The 16,131-nt window shown below is 43.1% G+C and overlaps 1 protein-coding gene across 1 annotated transcript in view; it reads right to left on the bottom strand.

Moving 5' to 3' along the window:
• The window catches only part of MSL2 (MSL complex subunit 2), a 29,387-nt gene extending 15,059 nt beyond the window's left edge, over window positions 1-14,328 (bottom strand). Inside the window, exon 1 of the mRNA XM_020889174.2 lies at window positions 14,187-14,328. Coding sequence (XP_020744833.1) covers window positions 14,187-14,328 — 142 coding nt within the window. The remainder of the gene's footprint in view (window positions 1-14,186) is intronic.
• Window positions 14,329-16,131: the final 1,803 nt, after the last annotated feature.

Below are 16,131 nucleotides of genomic sequence, written 5' to 3'. Positions count from 1 at the left end.
GAGAAAGGCTGGGCTGGATGAAGCACAAGCTGGAATCAAGATTGCTAGGAGAAATATCAGTAACCTCAGATATGCAGATGACACCACCCTTATGGCAGAAAGTGAAGAACTAAAGAGCCTCTTGATGAAAGTGAAAAAGGAGAGTGAAAAAGTTGGCTTAAAACTCAACATTCAGAAAACTAAGATCATGGCATCTGGTCCCATCCCTTCATGGCAAACGGGGTAACAGTGGAAACGGTGACAGACTTTATTTTCTTGGGCTCCAAAATCACTGCAGATGTTGACTGCAGCAGTAAAACTAAAAGGCACTTGCTCCTTGGAAGAAAAGTTATGACCAACCTAGACAGCATATTAAAAAGCAGAGACATTACTTTGCCAACAAAGGGCCATCTAGTCAAAGCTATGGTTTTTCCAGTGGTCATGTATGGGTGTGAGAGTTGGACTAAAAAGAAAGCTGAGCACCAAAGAATTGATGCTTTTGAACAGTGATACTGGAGAAGACGCTTGAGAGTAACTTGGACAGCAAGGAGATCCAACCAATCCATCCTAAAGGAAATCAGTCCTGAATATTCATTGAAAGGACTGACACTGAAGCTGAAATTCCAACACTTTGGCCACCTGATGCAAAGAACTGACTCACTGGAAAAGACTGATGCTGGGGAAAATTGATGGAAGGAGGAGAAGGGGATGACAGAGGATGAGGATGGCTGGATGGCATCACCAACTCAATGGACATGAGTCTGAGTAAACTCCAGGAGTTGGTGATGGACAGGGAGGCCTGGCGTGCTGCAGTCCATGGGGTCGCAAAGAGTCAGACACGACTGAGTGACTGAACTGAAGTAGTAGAACAATTTAAAACCCTCACAACAGACAGGATTTGGCACTAGTATGGCACACAATTTGGTCCAGTATTCATTTGACATCTCAAACTGCCTCATTTTAAGAGAAGAAAAACAGTTATTTTCCCTTTTCTTAAATAATGGAAACCTTTTACTACATGAGGTCTTCCCAGGTGGCTCAGTGGTAAAGAATCAGCCTGCCAATCAGGAGACCTAGGTTCAATCCCTGGGTTGGGAAGATCCCCTGGAGAAGGGATCAGCTAGCCACTCCAGCATTTTGGCCTGGAGAATTCCATGGACTATATAGGCCATGGGATTGCAAAGAGTCAAACACAACTGAGCAACTTTCACTTCAGTTCATTTTACTTTACTTAACTACATGAATACTGGGAAACACGTTCTTGAACCCAGTTCGCTAACACTGATTTAGGAAAGTTGTTTTTTAAGTCTATAGTGGTGAGCGCCAGTGATCTATTCATAATGTTTTAAGGACTCAATGCTTTAAAATCAAAACTTGAGATGAAAACATTGAAGGTATCTTTCAATGCTCCCACAGCTTTCAGGAATAACCCTAAGTTCTTTAGTTGTGTTATATAGCACTGTCCAGTAGAACTTTTTTATTATTTTAAGGTTTTTTTTTTCCCTTCTATTTCTTGGCCACCAATAGTATGCAGCATCTTAGTTCCCCAACCAGAGAACCTGTGGTCCCTGCAAGTGGAAGTGCAGTGTCTTAACCACTGGACCACCAAGGAAGTCCCAGTAGAACTGTTTTATGCATAATGATGGAAATATTTTACATGCGCAATAAGGTAGTTGTTACCTACATGTGGCTACCGAGCACCTAAAATATAGCTAAGTATAACTAAAGAACTGTATTTAAAATTGTCACAGCAGCTAATGGCTGCTGTATGGGACAACATAGGTTCAAAATATAATCTGATTCTGCTTCCAGACAAAGTGGAATATCAGACTTACTCTTCCAACTGAAACAAAAACTGGATAAAACAATGGTTTTCACATATATCGTCCAATGGATTCCCCAGATCCCTGGATGGAGTAACAAACAAGCTGTCCCAGCTTACTGTCTGGAAATAATGTTCAAGCCACAGTACAAGGAGAGAGGACCAAGACAAGGCACAGGGGTCTCCCTGAGCTGAGAAGACAGAACTGGGACGCTAAGGCAGCTCCACTTCTCAGGGCAGAGTACACCAGAGATGAGAGAGCTGCACAGTGAAAGAAGACGTACTCATACATGGTCCTTTTCAAATCTTCAGCTGAGTAATAAATGATTAGCACATGTGTATGAGGAAATCACCCCAGGATGGATAGAAAAACTCCAGAAAGGAGCAAAAAGAACAATACCTGTAACTCCAAAGCAGCAGAACAATTCTTATTCCCACCACCTAGTGTGAGAAACCACATAATTCACGAGGCAGCAGAGTAGCTAAAAGGCTCTTGCCTCAGTAGGGCAGAAAATCAGCCCCAAAGGCTGCTTTGGTTATCCCTTAAAAAAAAAAAAAAAAGTTTCAAAAGGATCAAGGATCAAACTATCTACTGAGTAACTTAACCTCATTCTCAAGAACAAAGCTCAAGAACAGTAGAAAAACACCCACCCACAAGGTAAAGTTTTACCAACAAGGTACAATTCACAGTATCTAGCACCCAATCAAAATTAACCAGGTACGGACTTGCCTGGTAGTCCTGTAGTTAAGATTCCATCCACACTTCCATCGAAAGGGGCACAAGGTTCAATCTCTGATAGGGAAACTAAGATCCCACATCCTGCATCCACGGCATGGCCAAAAATACATTTTTTTAAAAATTAAGTAGGTATGCAAAAAAGGCCAAAAAAATATGACCCATGCAGAGTAGAAAAATCAAACAGCAACATAACTAGAAATGATAGATGACAGGATTAGACCAGAATATTATATATCAATTTGATGTTGATCATCTATGTTATATAACTAAGACATTATATATCTTAACTATATTCCATACGTTCAGAATTGCTTTATGCACCTAAAAAGCAGAACTTCAAAATACAAGAAGCAAGAAGTGACAGACAACTCCAAAGAGAAACTGCTAAGTCCATAATCACAGCTAGAGATAACAACATCTCTCAAAAATTTACAAAACAGAAAATCAGTAATGACAGAAAAGATTTAAACACCACCATCAACCAACTTATGAAAATGCTTTAATTGACCATAAACATAATAACTATCCCAAATGCCAAACGAGATAAAGCAACACTGATCCTTATCCAGATATGGTTTCACAAAATAATTCAAGATCCCAACATTAGAATTCTATGATTCAAAACAAGGCTATTTTGCAGAGTAAAATTTATCTCCCTACCCCAGAGGTATTCAGGAAAAGGCTTGGATGAATTTTCAAGAGTATTACAGAAGGGATTACTTGATGTGAAGAAAATGGCTTTAAAATTTATCTTCCTTTCTATCTAAAGCTTTATAAATTCACATTAGGAAGAAAAACCTTCCATGTAAAATCTATGTAAAACTTGAACTAGCAAGCTCAATGACATCATTAAAGCATCCCTGAGATACTCAAGAGATTCTGATTTAAAGAATATGCCAGTCTTATCTTATGTCATATCTTGAAAAAGCTGACTCACAAGCTGGACAACCAACTAATTAACTGTGGAGGGGATTCAGAAATTCATCACAAGGATACCTGAATTGGAATGCTCCCTTCTAATTTTATAATCCCATGTTATATATGGACAGAGTCACAAGTTTCACAACAGGAGTGTATGCCGTGCTCTGTAGCTCAATCACGTCTGACTCTTTGCAACCCCATGGACTGTAGCTGCCAGGCTCCTCTGTCTATGGAATTTTCCAGGCAAGAATACTGGAGTGGGTTGCATTTCCTATGGCAGGGACCTTGCTGACCCAGGATCGAACCCACATCTACTGCATTGGCAGGCAGATTCTTTACCACTGTGCCATCTGGGAGAAAAGGAGAGAGAGATTTAAACTTCAAGGTGGTCTTATCTGGTGGTCCAGGGGTTAGTTAAGAATTTGCCTTCCAAAGCAAGGAACATGGGTTCGATCCCTGGCTGGAGAACTAAGATCCCACACACAGTGGGATAAGCCCACATGCCAAAACTACTGAGTTCACACTCTACAACCCAAGAGAAGCCATGGGTATGAGAAGCCCATACACTGCAATTAAGAGTAGCCCCTGCTTGCTGCAACTAGAAAACAGCCCTTGCAGCAATGAAGAACAAACTCAGCCAGAAACATAATTATTTTTTAAAGGGCAAATGCTAATTAATAAACAAAGTAAAGTCAACATACACAAAATACACAGGCTATAAGACTAGATAAAAATAGCTTGACGAAGCCAGATGTTTCTGAGCAGAAAGGCAATGAACAAGAAAAATTCTGCTAAAATATTATGGAATCAGGACAGGGAATGAAAATGGCCATGCATACAGTAATTAAAGTGAAAAAAAATTATCTGAATTAATTTCCTGACATGAAAACAACAAAAAGTAAACTTTAAAAGAGAAAAGACAATAACATAAACTAAATGGATAAGAAGAAAACTCAAAGGTGATGGACACAAGAGAAAAATACAAATTAGAATAAGGATTCTGAAACACTATCCTTTAAAATAAAAGATAAAATTTAATCAGAACTCACAAAAATAAATCAAACCATACATTAAAATAGCCAGGTGGACTCCAAGAGAAGATAATACAATAAAGCATTAACCAATTAATGATGGCTATCAATGCAATGAAAACCAGGAGTTTTCATAAAAAAAGGACTGAATGTTCAAATTAATTTGAGGGAATGAAGACCACAACCCCAGGAGTCAAAAGCTATATTGTTTTACTATACCAAAAAATATATAAGATCATTTTAAAATCAAGGTCCAAGAAAGGGCACAAAACTAAATTGTTTTAATTTTAGCCTTTCTTGAACACATTTCCAATAAAAATATAATAAAATAATAATATATAAAATAATATTTCCTCACTAGTCCCAACTCCCAGGCATCATCAAATCATTACTGTTTCATCCTTCTCTTCATTCTCCCCAGGCCCACTTGGTCCTAATTCCTATCTTTTTGTTTTTTGCCAGTAAACAACTTAGTCTTTTATTTGCCCAAGGCCAGCTGTTGCAGGCACTAAGGCCCCAAGACTTCCAGAAGGGATTTGGGGGGGTCGGGGGGAGCCATCCTGCCTCCCAGGTGCTGCTTCCTGCAGGAGATGGGAGAGTAGATAAAGTGTATTGCACCATCAAGTATCTCCTCAATTTTGTGTGTGTGTCAGTTGCTCAGTCGTATCCGACTGCGACCCCATGGACTGTAGCCCACCAGGCTCCTCTGTCCAAGGGATTCCCCAGGCAAAAGTACTGGAGTGGATTGCCATTTCCTTCTCCACTAACTCATATCTTAACTGAAACCTCTCCCAAGTACCTGACAAGCCAGTTTTTATCTGTAAAATTTAGTACTTTTATAAATTTAACGGGAGGAAATATTTCATTTAACCCATTCACAGTGAAATATGCCTAGCCAAAAACAAAGTATACTACAGTATATATCAAAGAATTAAAATGTTATAACCATAAAGACATTACTTTGCCAACAAAGGTCCATCTAGTCAAGGCTATGGTTTTTCCAGTGGTCATGTATGCATGTGAGAGTTGGACTATAAAGAAAGCACAGTGCAGAAGAACTGATGCTTTTGAATTGTGGTGTTGGAGAAGACTCCTGAGAGTCCCTTGGACTGCAAGGAGATCCAACCAGTCCATCTTAAAGGAGATCAGTCATGGGTGTTCACTGGAAGGACTGATGCTGAAGCTGAAACTCCAATACTTTGGCCACCTGATGTGAAGAGCTGACTCACTGGAAAAGACCCTGATGCTGGGAAAGATTGAGGGCAGGAGGAGAAGGGGACGACAGAGGATGAGATGGTTGGATGGCATCATCGACTCGATGGACATGGGTTTGGGTGGACTTTGGGAGTTGGTGATGGACAAGGAGGCCTGGCGTGCTGCGGTTCACAGGGTTGCAAAGAGTTGGACACGACTAAGTGACTGAACTGAACTGAATAATAAAGAGGACAAAATTTTCCCTCTGCATTATCTTAGGGTGTTGCCTCTTCACTCCCATCACTATTCAGGCCTCTACAGCAAGGATACATATTATACTTCCTAACTGAATTTCACCTTACTCCAATAATCAATCCTAAATTCCATCCCCAAACTAATCTTTTCTAAAATAAAGTTTCGATCACATCACTCTCCTACTTTAAAAAATATTTCTCAAAGGTAATAGGGATTTCCAGATTCTGCTCCCCATATTGGTGGGGGGGGGGGGGGGGGAAAATGCAGATTACAAGGCCCTGCCCACAAAGATTTCAATTCAATTCAGTCTGATAACCAGGAATCTGTATTTTAACAATCTCTTTCAGTGGCTTTGATTTGGTGACCTATAGAACACTGTGAAAAAGAACAAGTCATATGGTAAACGTCAAACTCTTCAGCCTGACATCAAGGTTCCCTCCCACAAAAGGCCCCTGAGTTACTACTACGGGTCACAGATGGACTCTCCTACAAGGACTCATCTTCATAAACCTGATTTTCTGCATCCTAAACAAGCCAAATGTTCTCTCTCTTAAGTCTTGTTGAAAATGTTCACTTTTCACCATTCCTCTTAGCCCAGCTCAAGCCCCAAACTTCCTAGATCCCACTGCTGCTGCTGCTGCTGTTCAGTCACTAAGTCATGTCCCCAACTCTTTTGAGACCCCAAGGACTGTAGCCCGCCAGGCTCCTCTGTCCATGGTATTTCCCAAGCAAGAATAATGAAGTGGGTTGCCATTTCCTTCTCCAGCTACCTTCCTGACCCAGGGATCTTCCCTGAAGAAGGGAATGGCTACCCACTCCAGTATAACTTGCCTGGAGAATTTCATGGACAGAGAAGCCTGGCAGGCTACAGTCCATGAATTGCAGAGTCGGACACAACTGAGCAACTAACACTTTCACTTTTCTCCAGGGGATCTTCTTGGCCTAGGGATGAAACCTGCATCTCCTGCTTGGCAGGTGGGTTCTTTACCACTGAGCCACCTGGGAAACCCTTGCTGCTGCTAAGTCGCTTCAGTCGCGTCTGACTCTGTGCGACCCCATAGACGGAAGCCCACCGGGCTCCCCCGTCCCTGGGATTCTCCAGGCAAGAACACTGGAGTGGGTTGCCATTTCCTTCTCCAATGCATGAAAGTGAAAAGTGAAAGAGAAGTCACTCAGTTGTGTCCGACTCTTAGCGACCCCATGGACTGCGGCCTACCAGGCTCCTCCATCCATGGGATTTTCCAGGCAAGAGTACTGGAGTGGGCTGCCATTTCCTTCTTCAGGGGATCTTCCCAACCCAGGGGTCGAACCGGGGTCTCCCGCATTCCAGGCAGACGCTTTACTATCTGAGCCACCACACTGTTTCTGCCCTGAACCATTACTACATTTTCAGTAGGTTTTATCATATGACAAAGGACTGTGGATCAAAGTTATTCTCACTCAGCATCCACAACAATGCATATTGCATTCTTTCCCTAAGGCAAGTTCACTGTACATAAACATAATCCGCCCACAATGCAGGAGACCTGGGTTCGATCCCTGGGTCAGGAAGATACCCTGGAGAAGGGAATGGCAACCCACTCCAGTATTCTTGCCTGGAGAATTCCATGGACAGAGGAGCCTGGCAGGTTACAGTCCATGAGGTCGCAAAGAGTTGGACACAACTGAGAGACTTTGACTTTTCAAACATAACCAAGTAGGAACTAACATTTTAGAAATAATTTTAGAATACTAAAATGGTAAACTGTAAAAAGGAGATTTTTTCCTTAGGAGAAGAAACCAACAGTTAAATATATCTAAAATAAGAGCATCTGCCAAAACATAACACTAAATAATTTTTCTCCCTTTGGCTTCCCCGATGGCTCAGTGCTAAAGAATCTGCCTGCAGTGCAGGAGACGTGGGTTCAATCCCTGGGTGAGGAAGATCCCTTGGAAGGAGGAAATTGCAACCCGCTTCAGTATTCTTGCCTGAAAAATCCCATGGAGAAAGGAGCCTGGCAGACTACAATTGAAAAAGTTGCAAAGAGTTACATGGGTGACTGAGCAAAGAATTCTTCCCAGATCAAAGAGGCAAACTTAAGTTCTAAGAAAAAACTGGTAAACCAAATTCTGCTTTAACCCCAATCAGGGTTGCCCAAATTTTGACCCAAACAGCTATTCAAAAACAAGTTGGGGGCGGGGGACCACTCTATTAATTTCTGAGGTTTTTCCATGTGTACAAAGTTAACATATGAGTATTCTAGTATAATGCTTGAGACTTGGTCTAAGTGCCTCTAACACACAATAATTGCTGGTTTACTTATCTGTCTTCCCCATATCACTGAGTAACATATGGTTGGGGCTATGTGTCTTAATTCATCTTTTATTCCAGCACTGAGAACATCACAACTGATTAATAAAGATTTTATAAGCAAAATAAAAGATTTTCAAGATTAAAAAAAAACAGTGATTCTCTAAAGAAATACAACTGCCAGTAAGTATGTGCAAAAATCACCAATCTCCAGAGAAATACAAATGACAGTAAGAGATCATCTCACACCCATCAGGATGGCTACCATTAAAGAGGAAAAAAAAAAATCAACAACAAAACAGGAAATACAAGTGTTGGCAAAGACATGGAGAAACTTACTGGAAACCCTGTTTTACCAGTAGAATTGTAAAACAGTACAACCATTTTGGATAACCGTATGGAGTTCCTCAAAAAATAAAAACAGAAATACCACACAATTCAGCAATCCTACTTCTAGGTATATACACACCAAAAAGAATTGAAAGCAGTGTCTCAAAGAGTTGTTTACACACCCATGTTCTTAATACTATTCACAACAGTCAAGAGGTAGAACCAACTCAAACATTCAACAGTGGGTGAATGAATAAAGTAAACATGTGCTATACATACAAGAGAATTATAATTCAGCCTTAAAAAGCAACGAAATCCTGGGACTTCCCTGGCTGCGCAATAGTAAAGATTCTGTGCTTCCAATGCAAGGGGTGTGGGTCTGATCGCTGGTGGGAGAACTACCATCCCACATGTGCTGTAGCCAAAAGCTGGAAAGAAATCTGATGCTTGAACCTTGAAGACGTTATGCTAACTGAAATAAGCCAGTCAAAATAAAGAGAAATATAAGACTATATAATTCTAACTATATGAGCAATCAGTGACAGCAGTCAAATTCAGAAAGACAGAAAGTACAGTGGTGGTTACAAGGGGTTGGGGGGAAGAAAGAAAATGGTGGCTGCTTGTTAGGCACAGATTTGCAAGACCAAAAAGGTTGTGGAAACCTGTTCCACAACAATATAAACATATTCAACACTACTGAACCATACATTTAAAAATTGTTAACAGTCTTCCCTGGTGGTCCAGTGATTAAGAAACCACCTGCAGTGCAGAGGACACAAGTTTGATCCCCAGTCTGAGAAGATTCCATGTGTCTTGGAGCAACTAAGCCCACACGCCACAACTACTGAAGTCCACTCACCTATAGCCCATTCTCCACAAGAGAAGACACCTCAATGAGAAGCCCGCATATCGCAATGAAGACTTGCCCCTACTCACAACAAATAAAGTCACGAGAAGCAACAAAGATTCAACACAGCCAAAAATTAACTTTTAATAAAAAGGTTAAGGTGGCTAAGTTTTATATTTATATTATGTGCTTACAATAAAAAATATTTTACTTCAGTGATTTTAGGTACAAGAAAAATATACTATCAAATGAACTCAGAGTTGAAACAAATATAAATATAAAACATTAGTATAAGGACTTCCCTGGCAGTCCAGTGGTCAATCATGCTCCCAATGCAGGAGGCCCAGGTTCGATCCCTTGTCAGGGAACTAGATCCCACAGGCCACAACTAAAGATCTCCATGTCTCAACGAAGATGGAAGATCCCACGGGCTGCAACTAAGACTCTGCACAGCCAAGTAAATTAATTAAAATTTTAAAAATTAGTGTAAGGCTTACATTATACAAATGGCTTTTAATTCAGCCACTGTCTAAAAGATAGTTTAAAATAACTCACTCCATGCTACATGTTCAAACTTCATTTTAGAAGATTCCTGCTATTTATGAATTGTTTACTCAGTCAAAAGACAAAGTATTTCTGCTTCAAGAATCAGAATTTCATAACTGAAAGAGATTCTTGAGATCATCTCCTGCACTAATTCCAATGTGGTCCTACAAACAATGCCAAAGTGAGACAAATAAAGAAAATGAAAGTTGTCGTTCATAAAGTTAAATCTATTTAATTTTAAGGCATACACTTTATTCTGAGAGCACATTCTTCCTACTTTGAACCTTGTTCTATTTAACGGTAATTTCATCCATTCAACAATACTCGTTGAGCCAGTAACTGTAAGGTGCAGGGCTACAGAGGTGACCAAGACCAGCAAGATTCTCGCCCTCAGGGAACCAACTACCTTGTAATGCAATACGAGAGTAACAATAGAAAGAAAAGATAGGGATTGGTTTTTAAGACCGTAACATTCAAAACAAAAAGTTGGACAGCCTAAGTCAGTGGTACTGTTCTCCAGTCCCTTTCTATTTTATAAATGAGAAACTGGATATCCAAAAGTTTCACAACTATTCAGTAAAAGCCAAAACCATTTCGATTCTAGAATTTAAAACATCAGGGAAATATTCATGTCCCTGAGTAGAGATGTGATCATGATTAATTTACAGGACACCAAATATGTCAGAGAGTAATATTTTTCCACTTATCTTGTCCTTCCAGTTCTAACAGTATTTGATTCTAACATATCAAACTTATTACACCATTTGAGGACTTAAAAGCTTAACAAAAAACTTAAAATCCTTAGAACTTAAGAAGTCTCCTGCTATCAAAAGTAAATTCTACATACTTCAAGATAAATGACAAAATAATAAGGCTCAACATTTATAACAAGGGGAAAAAACTGACACAAAATTAGTACCTGCAGTAATACTGTCTGGTCACTGTTTCTGTGGCCTAGAAACAACAATAACTCTCTGGAGCATTGCTATCCCATTCACCAGAAGCTTCATAAAGTTTAAACATACAAAGCAACTGAAAAAGAAGCAGTGATAATCAGCTTATTAACATTTCAAAGAACAAAACTTGTAGTTCCAGTGAATACTCAAGGTTTCACGATATTCACAAGGGCTTCCCTTGTGGCTCAGCTGGTTAAAAAAACCCACCTGCAATGCCAGAGACCTGGGTTTGATCCCTGGGTTGGGAAGATCCCCTGGAGAAGGGAAAGGCTACCCACTCAAGTATTCTGGCCTGGAGAATTCCATGGACTGTATAGCCCATGGGGTTGCAAAGAGTAGGACACAACTGAGCAACTTTCACTCACTCACAATATTTGAACTGACAGTTCAATCTCTCACTTCCGTATCTTTCTCTACCTCTCTGCAAGAGTAGGATACTAAGCCAGACAGCAGATCCACACACTTGTCCTCACGGGTTCAAAAGGCTTTTCCCCCTCAAAAGGCTTTTCCCCCTTAAAAATAAACTCACATAAAACACAGATTTGGAGAAACAAAACTTAAAGAAGGCATAACTATCCCCTTCTGTACATAGAGGAAATTTAGATGAAAAGTTAAAATAACTTGCCTAGACAGCAAGTAGCAAAGTTAGGATTTGTACCATCCTAACTGCAAAGTTCATGGACCTTTTTTACCTCCCCACCTCCTCTCATTTTCTTCCTCTAAGTCTGTCATAAATACCTGCATGCAAGTCACTGGATAGGAAAGAATGAGGCAGAAGGAACACAAAAATGTACAAAAACTTAGTATTTACCCTAAGAATAATTTTATATAAAAACTGCACTACAAGAGTTAAAAGTGCCTATGATTAGAAGAAAGTATTCACTGAGGAGGGAGTTAGACCATACAGAACATATTTTAGGTAGAAGGAACTTCAGAGTGCAAAGGTGGGGAAAAGAGGAGGAAGTCACAAGCTATGTATGTTTGAAAAGACAAAAATATTAACCTGACTGAAATTATATCTAAGGGCAGTTGAATACAAAGCTGAAAAGGTAGGACTGGGTCAGACACTGAAGGACCTATTGAAACAAACTTCCTATTTAAAGCACCAAGAGAATTAAACTTAGTTTTAACATATCTGTTTATACTTATTAAGTAAGATTGCACATGCCCTGTTAATTGAATTAACTATGTTTCAGCTAAGAAGAAAGGGTCTAGGATAGAATCTGGTACAAAGATGAAAAATGTTGGATCTAAATTCAAATAACAGATTTTTTTCCCCATCTCTTGATAACCACAGGCTTATATCCAAAGAGATAAGGGGAAAAAAACTGAATCTACACCTATAATGCTGAAATTTTATGCCAGCTACTTAATTATAAAGGCAAAGTAGAACCCACAAATCTCTTCCATAGAATGATGGTAAAAAGACGTTTGAAGAAAAAGGAATAATTACCAAGCCTCAATGTCAGAAAAATTCCTTTTTGAGTTGTCAAACTGGTTTTTAAAAAAAGGTTCTAGTGTAGCTTTAATAACATTTTTTAAAATCCAGGTTAGACTCTAGAAAATGTTCACTTAGACCACAACTGTCCTGAAGCTACTGATAAGAAGCAAGCACCTTCACTATTCAAAACTACCATTTCCCTCTTAGAGAGCTAAGTTCCCTCTATCTTGTAAAAAGGAGACCTACCAGATACTCAAGCGTTACCTGGATTATGACATCACTCTTTATTGCAGTTCTAGCAGGCCAGAATGGGCTGGCTTATGCTCTCTACATTACCACAGTAGCAATCCCCACCCCCAGAAAAGTTTGTGTAAAAAGTTGTTACAGCAGCCCCATCTCCTCATTCCACGAACTATCAAAAGCTGTGAAGGCATTTAAAAAAAAAAAAAAAAAAAAAGCACTCCATACAAAAAAGAGAGGGAGAATGAGGTGGGATAGAACGCTGAAATCAAGCAAATTCTTGTATTTGTAAAATATGAGCAGAAAGAAAACTGTGACTCTAGCCCAAAGCTCTCATTTTACACGTTAAGAAACTGAGGTCCGGAGGCAGTTAACTGATTTACCCAGGGCAACTGCTTCTCTAAGGTTAAGTCTCCGTTACCAGTCAGCGTAGCACTTAATCACATTCGAACACTGTTACTTAAATGTCTGAGATTAAATTAAGTACCTGACGTGCAAAAAAAAAAAAAAAACAAAACAAAACCTCTTCACCTTTTCTGCACCCTCCTCAGTGCTCTGCCCCAGAGTTATACAGAAAATGCTGATTCTTAGATAAATACTATTTCTCCCTTCAGACACTACAGTCGCAAAATTTCTCTTTTAAGTGAAAGCCTGAAACGACTGAATTTCTCAAATTCTGACTAAACAAGTGGATCAACAAAACCTCAGAAGTTTTGGAGAAATAAGAATGTTGAGTATTACTGTTTTGGTTTTGCCGGTTGCCGTTTCCTTTCAAGTTTTCAGTCTAGGTGTGTTTTTGAAAAATAAATTTCAATCACTTCGATAATAATCACAAGTTATTACCATTTTTGAAACACGAATGTTAGACAACTTCATCTCTCAGAGATAACTTGGAAAATATCTTTCCCAGCAAGAACTAATACTTCTCGAACAAAAACACCTAAAATCACTTTCTACCAAGCCACGACATAGTAAAGCCAAAGAAAACGTAATCCTGTAAAAAACCCCACCAGCTAAAAAGCACTTAGTACCATCAGTATGCCCTGGATCATCGTTTACCATCAAGATGTCAAGCCATTAGAAAAACCTGGGGGGAAAGTTCCGCACCGAGTTCACCCGCTATACCATCTCCCACACCTAACAGGTTTGGAGAAATGCAAACACGCCACATGTACATGTTTAAACCACGTTTAACCAAGGTAGGTGTTTTGTCAGTTCTATTATCGAAAGCGTCACACACACACACAAAAAAAAAAAAAGTTTTTTTAAAGGCAGCAGCATGCATGATTTCCCCCCTTTCCAAAAAAAAAAAAAAACAACAAAAACCCACCACCAGAAATGGTACAGAACTGACTTAAGGCGAATTAAACAGTTTTGAACATTGAGGCCGCCGTACAGGGCGGTTTACAAGGTTCTGTCTCAAATGCCGGGCAAAAGTCCTCTGGCGAGTCTCAAAACTAAAGACCTTGCACTGCCGCACAAATAACAAAAGCTTAATAAAGTACCCGGCCGTCAAACCGTTCCTGTTACCATCGCCCAGAGTTTTGTTTTTTTTTAAACCAGCATTGAAAAGGGAACAATAAAAAGCGTCTCACCGCAAACGCAGCACGAGAGGGACTGTCGGAAGTAAGGCAGGAGCCTGTTAATCTCTGTAAACGCCTTGGGGTCTCCGGGGTCGTAGTTGAGCACTAGGCGGCTCGCGGAAATGTAGAGAGCAGTAGCATTCACCGGGTTCATTGCAGACGCTTCGACACCGTTGGCTCCCGGGTGAAAAGAAATTCCGGATCCAACTTTGTAAGCAGCCAGGGAACAACGGCGAGTTTGTAACAATTTGGAGGAAACCGGGGCAGAACCACTGGCCAAAGTAGTAACCAAAATCCGTACAAGTTTGTGGAGCTGAAGCAATCCTCCCACACATGGGGCCCTGGCGCCCCTCCTCCGTCCCTGAGACTTGCAGACCGAGTAGGGGGGAAAAAAAAAGAGCGAGCGAGAAACCAGCGTTCGAGTTCGTCCCGGACGGCCGCGGGGCGCAGAACGCGGCGGAGGCGGCGCTCAGTCTAGCCCCGCGGCTCGGCGGGTGGCCTGCGCTCGAGCTGCATCCCTGGACGCGGAGGCACCTCCTGTGGTCGAGCTGGGCGGGCGCGGCAGCAGGCCCCGGCCCGGTCCGAGGGGCGGGCACGCTTCTCACGGGTTGCGGGGCCCTTACTCCATCACAGCGCCTGACGCGGAGGCAGCGGCGACGGCAAGGACGGCAGCGCGGGAGTCGGCTTCCTGGATCTAGTGCACCGAGCCGCGGCGGCGGCGAACGTTGCTGCTGCGGCTGGCGGAAACCGCCGCCGCTCTCTCCATATCGGACGCGGAGCCCGGAGCTGAGCCTGGCTCTCCGCCCCGGCGGTTAGAGCCCGGCTGTTCCCTGAGGTGGCGAAGCGGGTAGGGGAGGCCCCCACCCGAGAGGGGAGGGCCGGGGAGGAAGTGCGCGGGCCGGCGGCGGCGGGAGGGGGCGGGGAGCAGGCCCGGACGGGCCGCGGCGGCGCCCCTCGCTCCTCAGTCGCTCACTCCGAGGTCACCAGGCGCAAGCGCCGCCCCCTCACTGCCCGGCCATCTTCTCCGCGCCACACACACGGACGCCTCCTCCGCCAAGCACCACGGCCGCCACCGCCCACGACGCCCGGCCGGCCGCGGCTGAGGCGAGCGCTCACACCGACAGGCCCCGCCGCCGCCCAGCGCACACAGCAAGGCCCCGCCGCAGGCCCCTCCCCCCGTGCCTCGCCGCCCTCACCCCGACTCCACGCGCCACTCTAGCTCGGTAGGGCCTGGGCTGCTGCGGCCTTAATGAATCCCGCGGGCTGTGCGGCGCCTCAGGCCCTGCCGGCGACGACGACCGTTACCCCAACGGGCAAAGCCACTGTCATCCCCGAGACTCCCCCGCCGCCGTCGTCGCTAGTGCTCGCACGCATGCGCAGACCACATTCTCACCCCTCCCCCCGCCCTTTCCTTTCCCTTCGCTTCCCTTTTCCCCTGCTTCTCCTCTAAGAGCCCCCTCCACACCCTCCCAGAGCTACCGGCTTGCTCGGCGCATGCGCATTCCACTACCCAGCTCCGCCGCCTTTCGCCCTTACGCGTGCGCTTTGAGCGCCCACCCAGAAAACCGGATAAACACATCAACCCGCTCACACCAGCCCCTCCCCGCTGCCAACCCACCCTGAGCTCACTGCGCATGCCTGACTCTCCACTTTACTGCTCCCTGTACAGAGCGTGCTGCTGGTGAGCCGCCTGCTCTCCCCGCCCCTCCCCCATGCGCTCTCAAATTCCCTCTTAGGCGTGTGGACTGTGGTGAAACATTCGTTAGTTGACCCATCCTTCCCCAGTGTGGGCTGTAGGCTTCCCGCACTACACGGCTTCCTCGGTGTCCGCCAACGCGGAGCCCCGGCTGGGTCGCGCCATGTGACGCTCCGCCCTGGCCCCACGCGGCCTCTCCTCGCCCGGGCTGACCGCGAGGTGAGGAGAAAGCTCCGCACCGCCCCAAGCCCCGCCCTCGCG

Source organism: Odocoileus virginianus, chromosome 4 (genome assembly GCF_023699985.2).
Source record: "Odocoileus virginianus isolate 20LAN1187 ecotype Illinois chromosome 4, Ovbor_1.2, whole genome shotgun sequence".
Lineage (NCBI taxonomy): Eukaryota > Metazoa > Chordata > Mammalia > Artiodactyla > Cervidae > Odocoileus > Odocoileus virginianus.
Note: the sequence above shows the minus strand (reverse complement) of the source record. Positions and strands in the feature narration are given on the sequence as shown.